The 17,967-nt window shown below is 52.6% G+C and overlaps 1 protein-coding gene across 2 annotated transcripts in view; it reads left to right on the forward strand.

Moving 5' to 3' along the window:
* LOC144736253 (short transient receptor potential channel 3-like) overlaps window positions 1–17,967 on the forward strand; it is a 100,142-nt gene that overhangs the window by 60,301 nt on the left and 21,874 nt on the right. For both annotated transcript variants that reach the window (XM_078618875.1, XM_078618876.1), the window contains 4 exons: window positions 1,795–1,980; window positions 4,424–4,588; window positions 7,912–8,128; window positions 9,589–9,819. In XM_078618875.1, the coding sequence (XP_078475001.1) occupies window positions 1,795–1,980; window positions 4,424–4,588; window positions 7,912–8,128; window positions 9,589–9,819 (799 nt within the window). The remainder of the gene's footprint in view (window positions 1–1,794; window positions 1,981–4,423; window positions 4,589–7,911; window positions 8,129–9,588; window positions 9,820–17,967) is intronic.

Raw genomic sequence — 17,967 nt, forward strand, 5'->3', positions numbered from 1 at the left:
TCACGAACGGCATAAATGGAGGAGGCTCGTGAAGGAAGCTACTGGCGAGTTAGAGGCAGTCACCCTCCAGCAACAACCGAGTGCAAAGGAGCAACGCTCACAACAACGATCGGAGCACCAGGCAGATAAAACGTAGCAAGTTGGCATAGCTGGTGCATCTACCGGTCATCTCAGTCAGCCAACCCACGGCACCTGGGTCTGTCCCGAGACTTCTTGTCAGCGAGCCTTCGACACTTCACGTGGCCTCAAAATTCACCTGGCCTGCAACAGGTGCCGTGGTCCATGTCACCGTCACTTTGTGGCGAGTGGCGGCTGTTGGTATACGAACCCGGTCACCTGAGTTAGATTCCCGCTCACGGCCAACACCGGTGACGATCATCTGTACCGGTCATGGGCCCCCCCTAGGTGAACTCAAATGAGTACCTGTGCGATGTGTAAACATCGCCACTAGGGAGACAAAGGCCGCCGGGTGTGGTGCTGACCACCCCCCCTCGTGTGCCGTGGCAGCCTTCATAGGTGCTCACAAATGGCACTTGCCGCAACAGTCTGTTGAAGGCTAAACGGGGGGTCTTTGTCTTTGTTCTTTCGTGTGTGGGGGGAGGGGTGGCACAGTGGTTAGCGCGCCGCTGATGACCCGATTTCGATTCCCGAGCCGGGCTACACGTTCTGTGTTTTCACCACGCGACAAACGGCATCTTGGAAGCAAATGAAGCAAGTTCCCAATCTAAAACCCGCTTGCACAGCAGCGACTCCCAGGTTTGCTGTTTCGCACTTTTCTGTCAGCTCTGTGCCAGAACCGTCGCCTTCATCACGTGCCATCCGTCACCCCCATTCGTTCCCATCCATCCCACTCTCTTCGAACCGGCCTCTTGTATGTGTGTATGTTGAACTTTTTTCGCACCGTACGTAGCCAACCATGAAAATGGGAGGTGCGGGGGGGAAGGACAACAAACTAAAAACACAAAAGATAGTTCTAAAGAAAATAGTTTGTCAATCTGGATGATGCACAGCTCCAGTGGCGCCATAATATCGTAAGGGAAGAGCGTTCCAGACGGCCGCAGAAGCGCATCTGAAAGCGACCCGACCGTCTCTGTTCGATCGCTAGCCAAAATCCGCCGCTATCGCTGTTGAGAGGATGACCGTTCCTCCTGCCCTCTTCCTCCGCCTCCTCTTTTCCTCCTCCCCCCTCCTCCCTCCCCCCTCCTCCCTCCTCTCTCCCTCCTCCTCCCTCCCTCTGTCCCTCCTCCCTCCTCCTTCCTCCTCCCCTCCTCCTCCTCTCTCCCTCCTCCTCCCTCCCCCCTCCTTCCTCCTCTCTCCCTCCTCCTCCCTCCCTCTGTCCCTCCTCCCTCCTCCTCCTTTCCTACTCCTCCGTCCGTCCGTCCCTCCTCCTCCTCTCTCCCTCCTCCTCCCTCCCTCCTCCTTCCTCCCTCCTCCCTCCCCCCTCCTCCCTCCCTCCTCCTTCCTCCCTCCTCCCTCCCCCCTCCTCCCTTCCTACTCCTTTCCACCTCCTCCCTCCCCCCTCCTCCCCCCTCCTCCCCCCTGCTCCCCCCTCCCCCCTCCTACCCCTCCTCCCTCCTGCTCCCTCCTCCTCCATCCTCCTCCTTTCCTCCTCCTCCATCCCTCCTCCTCCCTCCTTCTCCCTTCCTCCTCCTCCTCTCTTCCTCTCTTTCTACTCCCCCCTCCTCCCTTCCTTCCCCCCCCTCCTCCTCCCTCCTTCCTCCTCCTCCCTTCCTCCTCCTTTCCTCCTCCTCTCTTCCTACCACCCCCCCTCCTCCGCCGCTGCGCTCGTCCCAGAACGACTACAAGAAGCTGTCGGTGCAATGCAAAGACTTCGTGGTGGGGCTGCTCGACCTGTGCCGCGACACGGAGGAGGTGGAGGCGATCCTCAACGGCGACGCGGAGCTCAACCCGCCAGCCTGCGACCGCCAGCGAGCAGCCCTCATCCGCCTCAAGCTCGCCATCAAGTACGAGGTCAAGAAGGTAAGGGGCCAGGAGCGGGGGGGGGGGTCAAGTCCGCACGCCAGGGCTGGGCATGCTTTGGAACAGATGATGCCTTGGGCTAGACCGCAGTGGGTTCTCAATATGCGGAAACTCCTGGGAGGAGGGGGGGGGGTAACGCGTGATAATGTCCCGAGAGGGGGTACGTGAGGTGATTTATAAATGTGTGAAATTGTATAATTCCTGAGAGTCATCGGTGTTATAATCGTGCCGTATGAATCCGTCGATGTAAAATAACTACAGTAAGGTTTAAATACAAATGGTAACCTATAAAGATATAAAAGGCCTTTGTAAACTCATTGATCGTAAAAAATGTCGGTTTCCAAGAGTAACCAGCGTCACACGCGCAGAGCGCCCATTAAATTTTAGTTTTATCAGCTTGCAGTCACTAGCTGGTTAGGATATCTCACAAAATGGACAATTGATTAAAATATTGATGTTCATTATTCATACATTTATTTCTCAGAACCATGTTGGGTCAGGCAAGGGGGATACTCGGTTGAAACTAAATTCAACAAGGTGGGGCAGAGTGGCCACAAAAATGTTGAGAACCGCTGGGATCGGTGGCCAGGGCAGCATGGGCATTTAAGTGTATTTACAAACATGCGTCTTGATTATTTCCAAACATGCGTCTAGATGATTTGGCTGCTATAAATCTCCGCGTGATGATAAGCCACCTTGTTGAGCTATAATTTGTGGCCAGGTCGCATCTGAAAAAGCAGCTAATAGCTCAGTGAGCCTTACCTGGAAGACACCAAAAAAAAAGTTTAATTTTATTTGGAAATTTTTAAAGTGATTTGTTTTCCTTTCCTATACTTTGCACTCCGATCAGATGTTTTGTATTATTTGTTGTTGGAACGTTCTGACCCACCCCTATTGGACATCTGTGAAAAAGAGCTTCATTGATAATCCGATTTATCCAGTGTAAATACATATTCTGATTCTGATCTCTGTTGAACTTCTTTCGCACTGTACGTAACCAACTGTGCTCATCTGAGGTGCAGTAATCGGAGGTGTGGGGCAAGGACAACAAGATAAACACAAAGAGCAGTTCTGAAAGAGATTCGTTTTTACTTAGATTTAATAGTGCTCCCAGTCGTTTCTTATTAATATCGGAAGGAAGAGCGTTCCAGACGGCCGCAAAAGCGCATCTGAAAGCGCATGATGTAGCAATCACCGTCTTTGTTCGATGGCTGAACCAAAAGCCGCCACTGCTGCGAGGGCGACCGGAGTTTGCGTGATGATGGTTTATGCCCCTTGGGCAGTTGTTCTGGGCAATTGTTGTCTCTTGTTACCGAGATGTGATATAGCAGCCTGGCCTATTATGGCTACTCCCACAGGTAGGCTGGTAGCCACTTCATTGGTGTACCTTCCTTGGTCATGCAATAACTCGTCTCGGCGTATGGTTGATGCAGCAGCACTTGGCATCGTTGAATTAAAAATGATGTGGCGGGGCGGGCTCAGAGGTCAGGGCACCGAGTAGGTACCGTTGAGAATCCTGCGTTGGAATCCAGGCCTGTGGCTAAACTGGTTGACGGTCTAAGCTCAGTCGCCGATGACTGAGGCACCACAGTGACAAGATGTTAACCGCCTCGCCTGATGTACAGGAGATCGTGTGTTTGATCCCGACCCTTGAGGCCTGCTGGATATTTAGAGTCTGCGTGTCTCTCTCTCTCCGGGGTCACGTGGATTTTTTCCAGTGTTTCCCTCCACATTTAGAAGCAACATCACGCGTTTCAGAGTATTTGACTGTTGCTATAAATATCCACATGATGATAAGCCACTTTGTTGGGCTATCATTTGTGCTTGTCATGTCGCTCCTGAAAAAGAGCTTATATAGCAGCTCAGTGGGCCTTTCCTGAGTAAAATTTTAAAAAGTAATCGTTAGACTAAAGACATACACACGTAAACAAAAAAACATCGCGTTATACGTCCGTGGCTGAATTCCAGCTCTTGAGAATTTAAAATATACATCGGTTAGACTGTCACTCGAACGACATTACTCTACCTGTGGTCGGCAGCCGGGATAAAGTTGGCGCGCCCTCAACTTACAAAAAAAACCCGACGCATTTGACGAATTGGGTTTGGGTTTATTTTCGCGCACCACTGCCCTTCACGATCATTGCCTCGTCATTTTGCCCTCTACCGCAGGGCTTTGGAGGAGAGCCTTGAAATGTCACCATAGCAGTGAAGAAAGGCCAAGAGCCCGTGTATATTACATGTGGGGCAGAGTTACTGACGAACACATTGAGGTTTCGTTATCTGGCGCACCACTGCTATCGCGCTGTATGCTACTGCTGTTTTTGCTGCTGACTGCTGTCTGCTGCTGCTGGCTGCCACTACTGGTTGCTGCTGGCTGCTGCTGCTTGCTGTTGGCTGCTGCTGCTTGCTGACGATGGCTGCCATGCTTTCCTGGGCCTTGCAGTTTGTGGCTCACCCCAACTGCCAGCAGCAGCTGCTGTCCATCTGGTACGAGAACATCTCGGGCCTGAGGCAGCAGTCCAACGGCATCAAGTTCCTCGTGGTGCTCTCCGTGGCCATGTCACTGCCCATCCTCGCGCTCGCCTACTGGATCTCACCTTGTAGCCAGGTACCCCCCCCCCTCACCACCCGCATCTCCGATTAACGCGATTGGCTGAGTACGGCGTGAAAGAAGTTCAACATACACACATATACACTACACCACTATATACTACACTATACACTACACTATTATACACTCCACTCCTATACACTACACCACTAGACTAAATTGAGAATTCATTTATTTAGAATTACTGTTTGTGTTTTTAGTTTGTCGTCCTTCCCCCGTACCTACAATGAGCGCAGTTGGCTACGTATGGCGCGTAAGAAGTGGTACACGTTGGCATCACCGCTACCCGCGCCAGGGGTTGACGGGTGGTGCCACGGGCCCTCTCCGTAAATGTTAGATTTTTTTCCCGCATTTGACGTCATCGCGGGTGGATGTCGATGTCGCTCAAACCGAGTGCCATGACGCGGCATCGTCCGTGCGAAGCTGCGGGAAAAGCGCTGTACAATCTACGGAGCCGGAGGCGCACCACGATATCAGAGAGGTTCTTCAGACAATTAACGATTGCCGTTGATACGTGTGGGAAGGAAACCGGAGCACCCCCCCTGCCCACCCCCTCCCGCCCCCCGAGAAAATTCACACATGTGAGGGGGTAACACTCGATTCCATAATAGATGGCGAGATGTTAACTACCTCGTCCGGTATGCAGGAGGTCGTGGGCTCGATCTCGACGCTGACGCCTGCTGTATATTTGGAGTTTGTGCGTCTCTCTCCCCGTGGTCGCGTGGATTTTTCTCCGGGTCCTCCGGTTTTCCCCCTCCACATTTAGAATCAACGTTACGCATTTAGAGTATTTGGTTGCTCTACATTTCCGCATGATGATGTTGATGAGCCACTTTGTTGGGCTATCATTTGCGATAGCCAGGTCACTTCTGCAAAAGAGCTACATAGCTGAGTGGGGAGTTACCTTTTGGCGTCCTCTGGTCTAACACCGTTTGAGACGAGGCTCAAAAGAAAGCTGTCACTGGTGTGGAACAATCAGTTTCAAGGACAATGCATATATTATCAGAGTATTCTTTTGTTTGCATTCTGACCACAAGCATTGTGGTTAATGCAGACATGATTCCTCGTAAAGGTTTTAGTTTGGTGTTTTAACATCTTAACACCTATTTTGTTGCCAGAAAAAAATGGGAAAAACCTATTATCAAAATAAAAATTGTTAACCGTCATTTTGTAGATTTTATCTCTCGAATAACTACCGGTAAGCTTGCGCATGAGCGTTGCTGCGCCCCCCCCCTCCCACTGGATTTCCAACATTGCCGAGGTCAACCCCACGACCTCACTCCACCGTTATCTCTGCTGAGAGGGCCGGCGGTCCCGGCCACGTGTAGATGCCTCTTGCTCGGGCGGCACCGTGGTCATATTCGGGGGGGGGGGGGGGTGGGGGGTGGGGAGAGCCAAGACAAACGAGGTGCCACATCAGCGCTCTGCCTTGCCCAGGGGTCCACCCGCCAGCACGTTAGAAGTCTGACCTCAAGGCGATCCGGCGAGCTTGGTACCTTGTTCCTGCACTCGGTTTGGGTACGTTTCAGCTCTTGAGATTCAAACGCATCAGCATGAAGCCTTTCACCGTTCCGCTGGACATATGTGTGTGCGTCATCAGTTTTTCTTCTGGTTCCATTCCGGTGACGTACGTGTGTACGTCATCGGAACGTAACCGGAGGAAAAATAAAAAAACTTAATCGGTACCGAGGCTCCCACAAGGCCACGGGCACATGTGGCACAGTTTGGTGCCTGCCGTCATAGAGTGCGGTGGTCGTGTTGTTTACAGTTCTCCACGGTGAGTAACAACATCTTTAAAAACAACGGCGCTGGCCAGGAAAACCATATTGAGTTTGTGGAAGAACCACGAACCCCCCTTCTCGTACTCAATGGCTGAATTCATTAAGGCCCGATCTCAGCACTGGAGCATCTGAGCTATAAGCTCAAGAGACGAGGAAAAATAATACAACACGTAGGTGGGGTCCATTCCTCAACCTTAGAACGTTCTAAAATACCTGAGCCCAGAACGGCAATGACCTGGCCAAGCCCCCCCCCCCCCCTTCCCCAAAGTAAATACCCCTCCTCTCCGCCTGCTCTGATGAGTCCGGGTTTACTTTATATCGTCGATACCCCTGCTAATGCCGTCCAGAACGTCAGGATGTTGCAATGTACGACTTGAGGGAAGATGCGGAATAAAAATATTCTATTTTAAAAAACACACGCAACTGCGCTACCACCACTACTATGACTCCGCCTCTCTCAACAAAATTTACACCGAGCCGCTCGCACGTTTGCGAGAATCTCCGGTGAACAGGACGAGATCCCACTACCCACCCACGCCCTGCGACGACTTGCAGTACGCCTTGGAAACGGGAAAAAGGGGCTTGAATTGTCACGCAACGAACTTTACATTCAGCGGCAGGGTGGGCCAGAGGCGGTCACTCGAAGGAATATCAGTGGCAGCTCTGTGACGTCCGCTTCCACGGGGACGTCGTCCAACACGCGGGGCAGTTCGCGCTGCCCTGTGAGGCATCCGTTGGATCCCCTCCCACCCCACCCCCCTCTCTCGTGACGTGATGGACCGAGTAATCGGGATAGAGCCCGGGGGGAAATCCAAACAGGCTTCAAAAAGGAATTGTGAATGCTTACGGGGGGGTGGTCCGTAAGGCCGAGCTCAGAATCCTAATCTAGGAATCCGATGAGCTGTGAAGCTCTTTTTCACAGACGTTCAGTACGGGCGGCTGTGGTGGCTACCCACGTGGATGCCTGCAATTTAGCGCTGCGAGGGTTGGTGGATCGCCGCGGGTTGCGAAACTCCCTTCCCCGTGAAGGCGTCGGGGAGGTGCCAGCCCCTGGCTCTCTCGAGGCAGCAAAGGCGGGCGGTGCAGTAGAGCTCAAACAAATCCCCATCTGTCCCATCCATAGAGGATACAGCGTTGCCCCCTCGCGCGTGTGTGGGTCGCTTCACCGGGTGCTCCGGTCTCCTCCCGTGATAAGCCGCCACTTCGTTGGGCTATCGTTTGTACCAGCCAGGGTCGCTGCAGACAAAGACCTACATAGCTAACCTAGTAAAATAAAAAATAGTTGATAGTTTCGTAGATTTTATAATTCTGAATAACCACCGGGAACGATGCGCGCGAGCGTGGCTGTGCATGACCCCCAGTGGGTGGCCATCCGTTGACCTCGGTCAACCCATGCCCTCCGCGACGCTTCGTGATCGCTCACGCGGGCACCTCCACGGAAAGACGACGGAACTGGCGGGGGTCTAAACGTTCACTGCGGCCGCTGCCCCCCCCCACCCCCCTACCTACCCCCACCCCCGGGTTCGTCACGCGACGCAGATCGGGAAGGTGCTGCGGAGTCCGTTCATGAAGTTCGTGGCGCACGCCGCCTCCTTCACCATCTTCCTGGCGCTGCTGGTGCTCAATGCCTCCGACCGCTTCGAGGGCGTCAAGCTGCTGCCCAACGAGACGGAGACCGACCACCCGCAGCAGCTCTTCCGCATCAAGACGACGTCCTTCACCTGGACGGAGCTGCTCATCGTTGCATGGATCATCGGTGGGTGGGCACGTGCTCGCTTGGACACCAGGCGAAACGCCAAACAACTGTGTTGTGCGTGTGTTTAGTTTTTTGTCCTTTACCCGCACTTCTGATTAACACGGTTGGCTACGTACGTTGCGAATGAAGCTCAACGTGCAAACGTACGTGTGCACACGTGTATGTATGTTGTGGGGTGCGGTAGTGTCGCGGTTAGCGCTCTGGGCTAAAAAGCCGGCGACCTGAGTTTGATTCCCGCTCATGACCAACACGAGTCACAATTATCTGAATCGGCCCTGGGCCTCACCTAGGTACTCAAACGAGTACCTGGTGCGATGTGTAAAACATCGCCACTCGGGAGACAAAGGCGGCCGCACGTGGTGTTGGCCACCCACTCCCTCGTGAGCCGTACCGGCCTTAATAGGTGCTCACTAACAGCACTTGCCCCAACAGTATGTTAAAGCTATACAGGGGATATTTGCCTTTGTGTCTGTCGGCATATCGCGGATTTGCGATTGCGGCTCTTTTAATGAAGGTAACCCTCACTATGGGCAAGGGGTTTGCTGTTACTCATTTGAGGCTGAGAAGACCTAGGGGGAGGTCCAGGACCAGATATTGGCGACTGATGTTGGCCGTGAGTGGGAATTGAACTCGTGTAGCCATGTTCGTAACGCAGTGCGCTATGACCGTCACGCGACCGCGTGCACGCACAATCGTGCGACGCACATGCGCACGCACAAGCGCTTGCGTGCAGGAAATTGGGGACCAATTTATTTCAGCTCAACTCGATGCTGTAATATCACGTTTACACATTAAATGTGTCCGTATGTACAGTCAATCCAATATAGTATAAATTGCGTTGCTGTTGGGGACATAGGCTAAATAAAACCAACACAATTTATCAAACTTGGAAAATGTTTGCAAATTTGCACGTTTCTAATATGGTGCCATACCATTCATTAAATACTTCCAGAGACAATTCCATGCTGGGAAGTGTGACATAATTCTGGTGCCAGTGGCGATATGTTAACTTTCTTGCCCGGTTTACAGGAGGTCGTGGGTTTGATCTCGACTCTGACAATGCCTGTATAGTTGGAGTCTGCGTGTCTCTCTATCTTTTTTCCGTGGTCACATGGATTTTACTCCGGGGTCCTGCGGTTTTTTCCGCTCCACATTTCCAATTGACATCACGCGGTCAGAGTATTCGGCCGTTGCTATCAATCGCGACGTGGCGACAAGCCACTTCGTTTGAGCTATCGTGGGCGATGGCCAGGTCACTTCTGAAAAAGAGCTATGTAGCAGCTCAGTGAGGCCTTACCTGGTAAAATACAAAAAAATAGTTTGTAGTTTTAACAGTTTTATAATTTTTTCCACTGCATATGGTTATTAAAATAAATATAATTAAAAACATGATGCTCGTGTTTCCACTGCCCCCCCCCCCCCCGCCCCCCCCCCGGCTTCTCGTCACCACCTCGCCGCAGGAATGATCTGGGCCGAGTGCAAGGAGCTGTGGGCCGAGGGGCTCAAGGAGTACCTCTTCCAGCTGTGGAACGTCCTCGACTTCGGCATGCTCTCCATATTCGTGGCGTCGTTCACGGCGCGCCTCTTCGCCTTCCTCAAGGCCTCCGAGGCGCAGCGCTTCGTCGACTCGGAGGGCTTCCCCAACGTCTCCAACGCGACGCTGCCCGAGCACATCCGCTACTTCAACCTGGGTGGGTTTTGACGTTGCCATGTGGGCAGTAGGTTTCCGCCGGAACCGATGTTATCCATATATGAGGCTGGTTTTTTTTTTTGTTTACATCGTGGAAATATAAATACGTCGTTCAAACGAAACAATTTTTTTTGTATTTTACTGAGTAGCTCTTTTCTTTTACGTAGCTCTGTTTTCAGAAGTGACCCTGGCCACCACGAATGATGGCTCAACGAAGTGGCTTATCATCATCACGTGGACATTCATTGCAGGCAAATATTTTTTAAACGCGCGATGTTGATTCTAAATGTGGAGGGAAAAATTGGAAGACCCCAGAGAAAAAATCCACGCGACCACGAGAGAAGAGAGAGAGAGACACGCCGACTCCAAATATACAGCAGCAGACGTCAGAGACTGAATTGAACCCACGACCTCCTGTATACCAGGCGAGGTAGTTAACATCTCCTAGCCACCGTGATGATGATGATGAGAGAGAAACACGCAGACTTCTAATATACAGCAGGCGTCAGGGTCAGAATTTAACCCACGACCTTCTGTATACCAGGCGAGGTAGTTAACATCTCCTACCCACCGTGATGATGATGATGAGAGAGAGACACGCATACTTCTAATATACAGCAGGTGTCAGGGTCAGGATTGAACCCACGACCTCCTGTAGACCAGACGAGGTAGTTAACATCTCCTAGCCACCGTGATGATGATGATGAGAGAGATACACACAGACTTCTAATATACAGCAGGTGTCAGGGTCAGGATTGAACCCACGACCTCCTGTATATCAGACGAGGTAGTTAACATCTCCTAGCCACCGTGATGATGATGATGAGAGAGAGACACACAGACTTCTAATATACAGCAGGTGTCAGGGTCAGGATTGAACCCACGACCTCCTGTATACCAGATTGAGACCGTCAACTCACCGCACGTGATGATAACTCAACGAAGTGGCTTATCATCGTTGTCACGTGGACATTTATAGCAGACGTCAAGTCGCTCATGACGTTGATTTTCATTGTGTCGAAGAAACAAAAAAAAACGAAAGGCGTTGAGAAAAATCCACGCGATCACGGGGAGAGAGATGTGCAAACTCCAAATATACAGACGTCAGGGTAGGGATCCAACCCACGACCTCCTGTATACTAGGCGAAGGAGTTAACATTTCACCACCATGGCGCCCTTAAACCAGCCACCACCTGGCACATCAGCAAGGATTGTCACGTAAATTAAACATGGAAATGAATTACTAGTTCAGCACACCGGTGTGTTGAAGAGTAAGCCACAACATTTACAATTCGAGTACCGTGACGTTTTACCTATAATTACAACAACCAGCCTCATCAGGCTACAGCCAGAATTGTGGAGAAATCCTCCTGCATCGGTATAAATGTGATGTCAGCTGCGAAGATCAGAGGGGGGTTAATGTAGCCATATCCATTACAATGGGTATCTATTATTAGTAGGATTATGCACAGTTAATTATTATGTTAATCTAATTGATTATGTAAATGTTATTGCATAAGATACAGAGTGTCCATTACTGGCTGCTCACAGTTAATCACCATCGACGTATCTGTATAGGCATGCTGTTTCAGCGTATTTCTTGGGTGGGCGGCTCCCTCCTCCGCTGCTGACGTTCCCAACGCGCATTCCCGACGGCATTTCCGACAGCGTTCCTGATGGTGTTCTCAACAGCATTCCCAACGCGCATTCCCGACCGAGTTCACGATCGTGTTCGCAACGGCGTTCCCAACGGCGTTCCCAACGGCGTTCCCAATGGCGTTCCCAACAGCGTTCCCAACGGCATTCCCGATGCTTGTTCCCAACGGCGTCCCCGACGCGCATTCCCAGCGGCGTTACCAACAGCCTTCCCGACAACGTTCCAGATGCGTGTTCCCGCCGGCGTTCCCAACGGCGTTCCCGACAATTGTTCCCAACGTACGTTCCCGACGGCGTTCCAAACGCGTGTTCCCAATTCGTGTTCCTAATGGCGTCCCCGATGCGCGTTCCTGTGGCGTTCCCCACATGCGTTCTCAACCCGCATTCCCGATGGCGTTCCTGATGTACCGTTCCCAACATCGTCCCAGACTGTGTTCCTGACTTGCTTTCCCCACAGCGTTCCCGACCCTGTGGGTGCCACCCGACGCTCTCCGGGTTTGTACCGTGCATCCTTCGATGTCCAACGTTTCGATCAGCGAGCCGGAAGTCTTTTCGTGATTTTGAATTCGGTTTTTGACTAAGAAGCTCCGGGCGTGCGAAGCGAAATATCGGACGTCGAACAACGAACAAATTACGGTTCGACCCGCAACGCGTCAGAGAGTTGTATGGCACCACCGTGGCAATGTGTGCAAGAGCCATGCATCAAATCCATCGCCGTAATCGGCTAAGAACAATCCGCTGCTGGATTGAGGCCCCACAACCTCCCCCCCCATCCCACGTCTCATTGTTCCACCGGCGGTGGTGGGGGTGCAGAAAGCCAGACAATAAAAGCTAAGCGTTGCAGAAAGATTTCAAAATTAAATTCATGAAGGTTGTAACGCCACCTGGTCCTCAAGAACATCTCACGCTTGAGGAGAAGAGGGATGTGGCACGGGCCACCCCCGTGCTGAGTAAGGTGACAGGCGCAATACTAAGGTGGTGTAGACATATACTTAATTGTTAAACTTAACAATGTTTGTATTTTAGCAGGTAAGGCCCAACTGATATATACAGCTCTTTTGCAATAGCGACCTGGCCACAAATGACAGCTTAACGAAGTGGCTTATCATTTCATGGAATTTTATAGCAGCCATATACTTTAAACACGCGACGTTGATTCTAAATGTGGAGGGGAAACCCATAGGGTCCCGTAAAAAAATCCACGTGACCACAAGGAGAGAAACGCGCATACGCCAAATATACAGCAGGCGTTAGGGTCGGGATGGAACCCATGACCTCTTGTATACCAGGCGAGGTAGTTAACATCTTGCCACCGCGGTGAGGAAGAGCTCAGATCAGGTTTTGAAGAATGTCTTTGATGAAAAAAATTAAAGAGGCGATGATTCAGGGGAGAGACAGCAAACAAGGTGGCTGGGCTGCCTTGGGGAGGACGAGATGGAATTGCGGGTGAGATTGAGAGGTTTAATCAACTAATTAGGATCACAAGAGGAAGGAGGAAAGCTGACGAGGAACCCTACCCCATGGTTAATGGGAATGACGGCAATTAGAGAAACTGACCATTAAATTCCACGTACATTTGACGCTTGTGTGTGAATGAGTTGTTTGAATCATTACATTTCAGAATCGTGAGAGATGGTGACTGCTTTGGTAGGCCTTCATCCAGAATAATAATAATAATGATGAAAAGCACGTTTGCAATTAAAGGGACATTACTTCGGAAACGTTCGGCAGCTTTTAGCTCGGCCGGCCAATTGAGCGGTCACCGCTCACCGTCCACCACCGACTCATTTCGCGCACACAGAGAATAAAACCGTTGTCGTCCCCACGGCTGTCCGCTGACCGCCGTCAAGCCGTCTGCCGCGAATTAGAACGCGAGAGACCCGCGGGGCGGCAGTGGCGGCGGCGGGGTCAATCGGGTCACCCCCCCCCCTCTCCGATGTGCCCGCTCCGATCGCCGGAGCGGGCACATCGTCAAGACGATCGGAGCGGCGATTGTCAAGACGATTGGAGCGGCGTTTTGCCGCTCTCTCACCGAATGCATTTTCAATCACATCCTAAAGGGGTGTCCTCAGTTTTAAAGTGGCTCTAAGTCTCTAAGTGCCGAATTTATGACCGGGTGTGTGTTGTTGTTTTTTCTTACTTTACTTACGAGGTTCCTGCACTGCTCCGCATTTATGCGGGAAAATAATTAATAATTATGTAAAGATTGAAAACAAGAGACCACTTACATATGCGTGCGTCAAACCTTCTGATTGGTGCAGAGAGGCCTCAAAAGGGATTGGCTACGACCAGATAATTCAAACTAATAAGTAGAGCAATTCAAACGTAAAAGGCGGGAAATGAGGGTTGACTATCAGTGTGACGGTTTACAACTGTTAAGAGAAGAAGGACGACGATTGGCTGAGGGAATTGGGGCTGAGCGAACCTTCCAGAAAGGGGGCACGAGGGATATAAAAGGGGGATAGCACGAAGGGAAGGGGCAGCTTGGAGAGATGACATTCGAGAATTGAGAACCAAGCCAGAGTCTCGGAATAGTTGTTGGTGTCCACAATAAAGAGTCATTACAAAACATTTTTTTTTAATTGTCTTCACAATGAATGCAAGCCGGGCAATCGCAAATGCCAATATTGCACCTTCCTCGCCCGTCGCGATTTTGATGTAAGATGATGAAAGATTAATGTGATAACCGTCCGCTAAAATTTCTGCCTCCAGGGGGGAAAGTTTGTTGCTGCGACGGCGATGACGATGATGGTGGCGGTGACCGACACTTCAATTTCATGCAATTTGTGCAATATTCATGCGCCGTGTGCATATATGCGCGGTCGTGATGATGTATAAATTATTTATGAATCGATGGGGCAGGCTCGTGGTCAGTGCAATAACGGCTGAACCGCGGTGTGTACACAGAGGTGACGTGGCACCGTGGAGCGTACTGCTATTGTTCTAAAACGAGGAGTGAGGAATTGCATGCGCGCATCGAATCCGTGCAACGCCATCCAACGCGCGTTGGTCTCTGGAGGTATTTGACGGGCGATGACGACGTGACCTTGTCAGCTGCACGGCGGCCGAGTTGACGAAACGGCAACCCCTTTGATCAATTTGGCCGGTGTTTGCTGTGCATCAAAAAGCCCCTCTCAGCGTGAAGCGCGACTTCACGCTGAGATTGGACTCACGTCGGAGCCCCCCTTTCACGAGAGTCGCCGTGACCTCTGCGTCGCGGATGGAGCCAGATTCATTCGCACTTTCAAATTTAAGTGAAAGTGACTACTGGTCAGGATCTGTGCTGCCTAAAAGGGGACATTAAAGCCCCGCTTGGCAATCGTCGCACACAGGCACAAGTGCTGCTGCTATCAGGGCTCAACATCTCAAGCGAAAACAATGTAAACATTAATAACCATTGTCATTTTGAGTTTCAAAATAATGGAAATATACCAAACAAAACTGCTTGCGTGGCTGCAAATAAGATGCGATTCATAATTAGTTTATTTCTATAAGTGGGTGCAGATAATATACGTTTCAAAATTAAGTTTATTTCGGGCTAGATTGGCGTGTAAAAATATGTTTTACCCCTTCTGGCAATGAAACAGGTGTTAAGATATTAAAACACCAAACTTAAACCTTTTGCAAGGAATCATGTCTGTGTAGTGGTGGTATTGACGTGCGCCGACTGTGACAGTGATGGATCACGGGGCGGCGCGGGGTGCGGGGTTGGGCACGCGTTGTGGGCGTGGTGTGGACGCGCGCGCCGGGAGTGACAGATGACGGGGCGGCGCGGCGTGAGTGGTGAGGCACGATGAGATGTGGGAAAAGAGGATCGTAGCCAGCGCCCGGCGATTGGTCGAATAAGTGGGTGCTCGCAGCGACGTCCGCAGGTGGGGTATAAAGGGGGACGCGCGAGAGCACTCGGGGAGAGTTACCCAGTTGAAGACCCGAAGACGGAGCTGAAGACTTAGTCGCTAAGTGGATGTTGGTCATCCGAGTAGCTCAGTGGCGTTAGTCGCCGAGTAGCTAAGTGGATGTTAGTCATCCGAGTAGCTCAGTGGCGTTAGTCGCCGAGTAGCTAAGTGGATGTTAGTCATCCGGGTAGCTCAGTGGCGTTAGTCGCCGAGTAGCTAAGTGGATGTTGGTCATCCGAGTAGCTCAGTGGGCGTTAGTCGCCGAGTAGCTAAGTGGGTGGTTGTCACCCGAGTACTAAGTGGATGTTGGTCATCCGAGTAGCCCAGTGGCGTTAGTCGCCGAGTAGCTAAGTGGATGTTGGTCATCCGAGTAGCTCAGTGGGCGTTAGTCGCCAAGTAGCTAAGTGGGTGTTTGTCACCCGAGTACTAAGTGGATGTTGGTCATCCGAGTAGCTCAGTGGGCGTTAGTCGCCAAGGAGCTAAGTGGGTGTTTGTCACCCGAGATACAAGTAGGTGTTAGTCACCTGTAACCAAGTTTGATAAAATAAAGAGTGTGTTACCCGTGAAGTCGTCTCCCGCCGAGTTACTACATTACAACTGGCGTCAGAAGTAAACCTGTCTTCAAGAAGTATGGACACAAGGAAGACTACCCGTACCCACGAGCGAGGTCGGGATGACGACGGCGTACCGGGGACACCGACCTCGGGAGTAGAGGACGAGGAGTTGCCGCCGATGCAGCACTTCGCGGTGATGGCCGACGCTCCGCTTGCCTCCGACACCGGCCTCCAGGACGCGCACGCCCGGTTGGCGGAGTTGCTACTCGCCGCCGCCGCTGTCTTGGCCGACATCTCCGTTCCGGCGAGCGGAAAAAACGGCTGCGGGGGTCGTGGAGGAAGCGACGGTGGAGGATTCCCGCCAAAAGGCGCTTCGCGCCAAAAGTCTGGAAGTTGCCGCCGTTTTTGGGGGGCCGCCACCGATTGGCGGGAAAGACGGACGCCACGTGGCCGGACACCTCCGCGCAGCGCAGCCCACGTCATCGGCGCGCGCCGGAGCCCTCCATTTTGCGCCTGACAACCGAGCCGACATTTTACACAACTCCAGCGGAGCGCGGGAAAATCTCTCCGACGTCGACGACGATCGGGTCCTCCAGCAAAGATTGCCCGCGCTGTCGGCGTTCAAGGCGGATGGGGGCGACTGGGGAGCCTTCCAACGAAGGTTCCTCGCTCATCAGGAGATGTCGGGGTGGTCCGACACCACTGCCCTGCATGCGTTGCCAGCGATGCTTGACGACGACGCGCTTGCAGCCTTCACATCTGCTGCAAGGTCGTCCCGCTCTACGCTCCAGGCCGCACTACACCTGATGGCGAAGGTGTTCGGGCCGCCCTCCACGTGCCGCCACCAGTTCTACGATCGGCGGAAGGTGGCTGGGGAAACGACGCTAGCCTACCGCACGGCACTGCTCGCCTTGGCGGACGCGGCTTTTCCCCGCATGGATAAGGAGGGGAAGGACGCCATGGTGACGGAGCAGCTGCTGGTGTTGGCCCACGAGTTGGGGGTCCCCATCAACGTGGCAGACGAGATGGAGATCTGCTCCCTGGCGATCGCCACGAGCATTCACGCGTACGAGGTCCTCAAACGCAAGCCGGGGGTCGTCTGCAAATGGCCGGGGAATGCGGCACTGGCCGCCACGATCGCCGAACCTCAGCCAGCTGCGGTGCAGGAGCGGGGCTTCGCTGCATCGTGTCCGGGGGAGTGGAGAACGGGAGGTCGTTCGCCCACACGTTCGCCCCGCAAGCTGGAGCAACCGAAACCTACGACGTCCGTCGTCTGCTACAACTGCGGCCTTCGGGGTCACGTCGCAGCCGGGTGCCGGGCCCCGCGTCCGCGCGCCGCAGGACCACGTCGGGACGACGACCAGGGCCACAAGTCATCCCAACAAAACCCGGCAAGTCGCGGCACCTCACACGTTCGGTCCACAAACACGGCACATTCGGGTCGCCGCTTCGCGGTGGGGGGTTCGCGGCTGGGTGCCGGGGGTTCAATTCGGCGAGGGGGGTCCGTACGCGGCCCGCAAGCAGTCGAGTGGTCCGAATTGGCCCACAGGATCGTGGCTGCGTCAGCCGGGTCGTCCGTGGTAACGGGGTTCATTGACGGGGTTGAGGTCCGGGTGCTTGTTGACACGGGTGCGTCGGCCACCATCATCTCGGACCTTATTTATAACATTCTTCCCGTCCAAAGTAGACCCCTTCTGCCAGTAGACGTGCCATTTTATGCGGCGAATGGGGGATCCCTGGGGATCATCGGCCAGATTCTGGCGACTATTTGCATTGGGGACATTAAATTAGCGGGCCCTATTTTTGTATCATCATCGCTGGCCGTTCCCTGTTTGCTAGGTACGGACTTTTTGTCAAAAATGTCCATCAAAATTCTTATTGATCAGGCCTGCATAGAGCTTCCGTCAGGTCGGCGGGTTGCCTTCTTGTCGAGCCCTATCAAAGTGCGCACGGTTTGTGCGACGGTGCAGGCGCTGGCGACTCACACTGTACGGGTACCCCCGGGATCGCAAATGTTAGTACCCCTTCGGTTCAGGAAGCCAC

The sequence above is a fragment of the Lampetra planeri genome, chromosome 60 (genome assembly GCF_965212315.1).
Source record: "Lampetra planeri chromosome 60, kcLamPlan1.2.h2, whole genome shotgun sequence".
Lineage (NCBI taxonomy): Eukaryota > Metazoa > Chordata > Hyperoartia > Petromyzontiformes > Petromyzontidae > Lampetra > Lampetra planeri.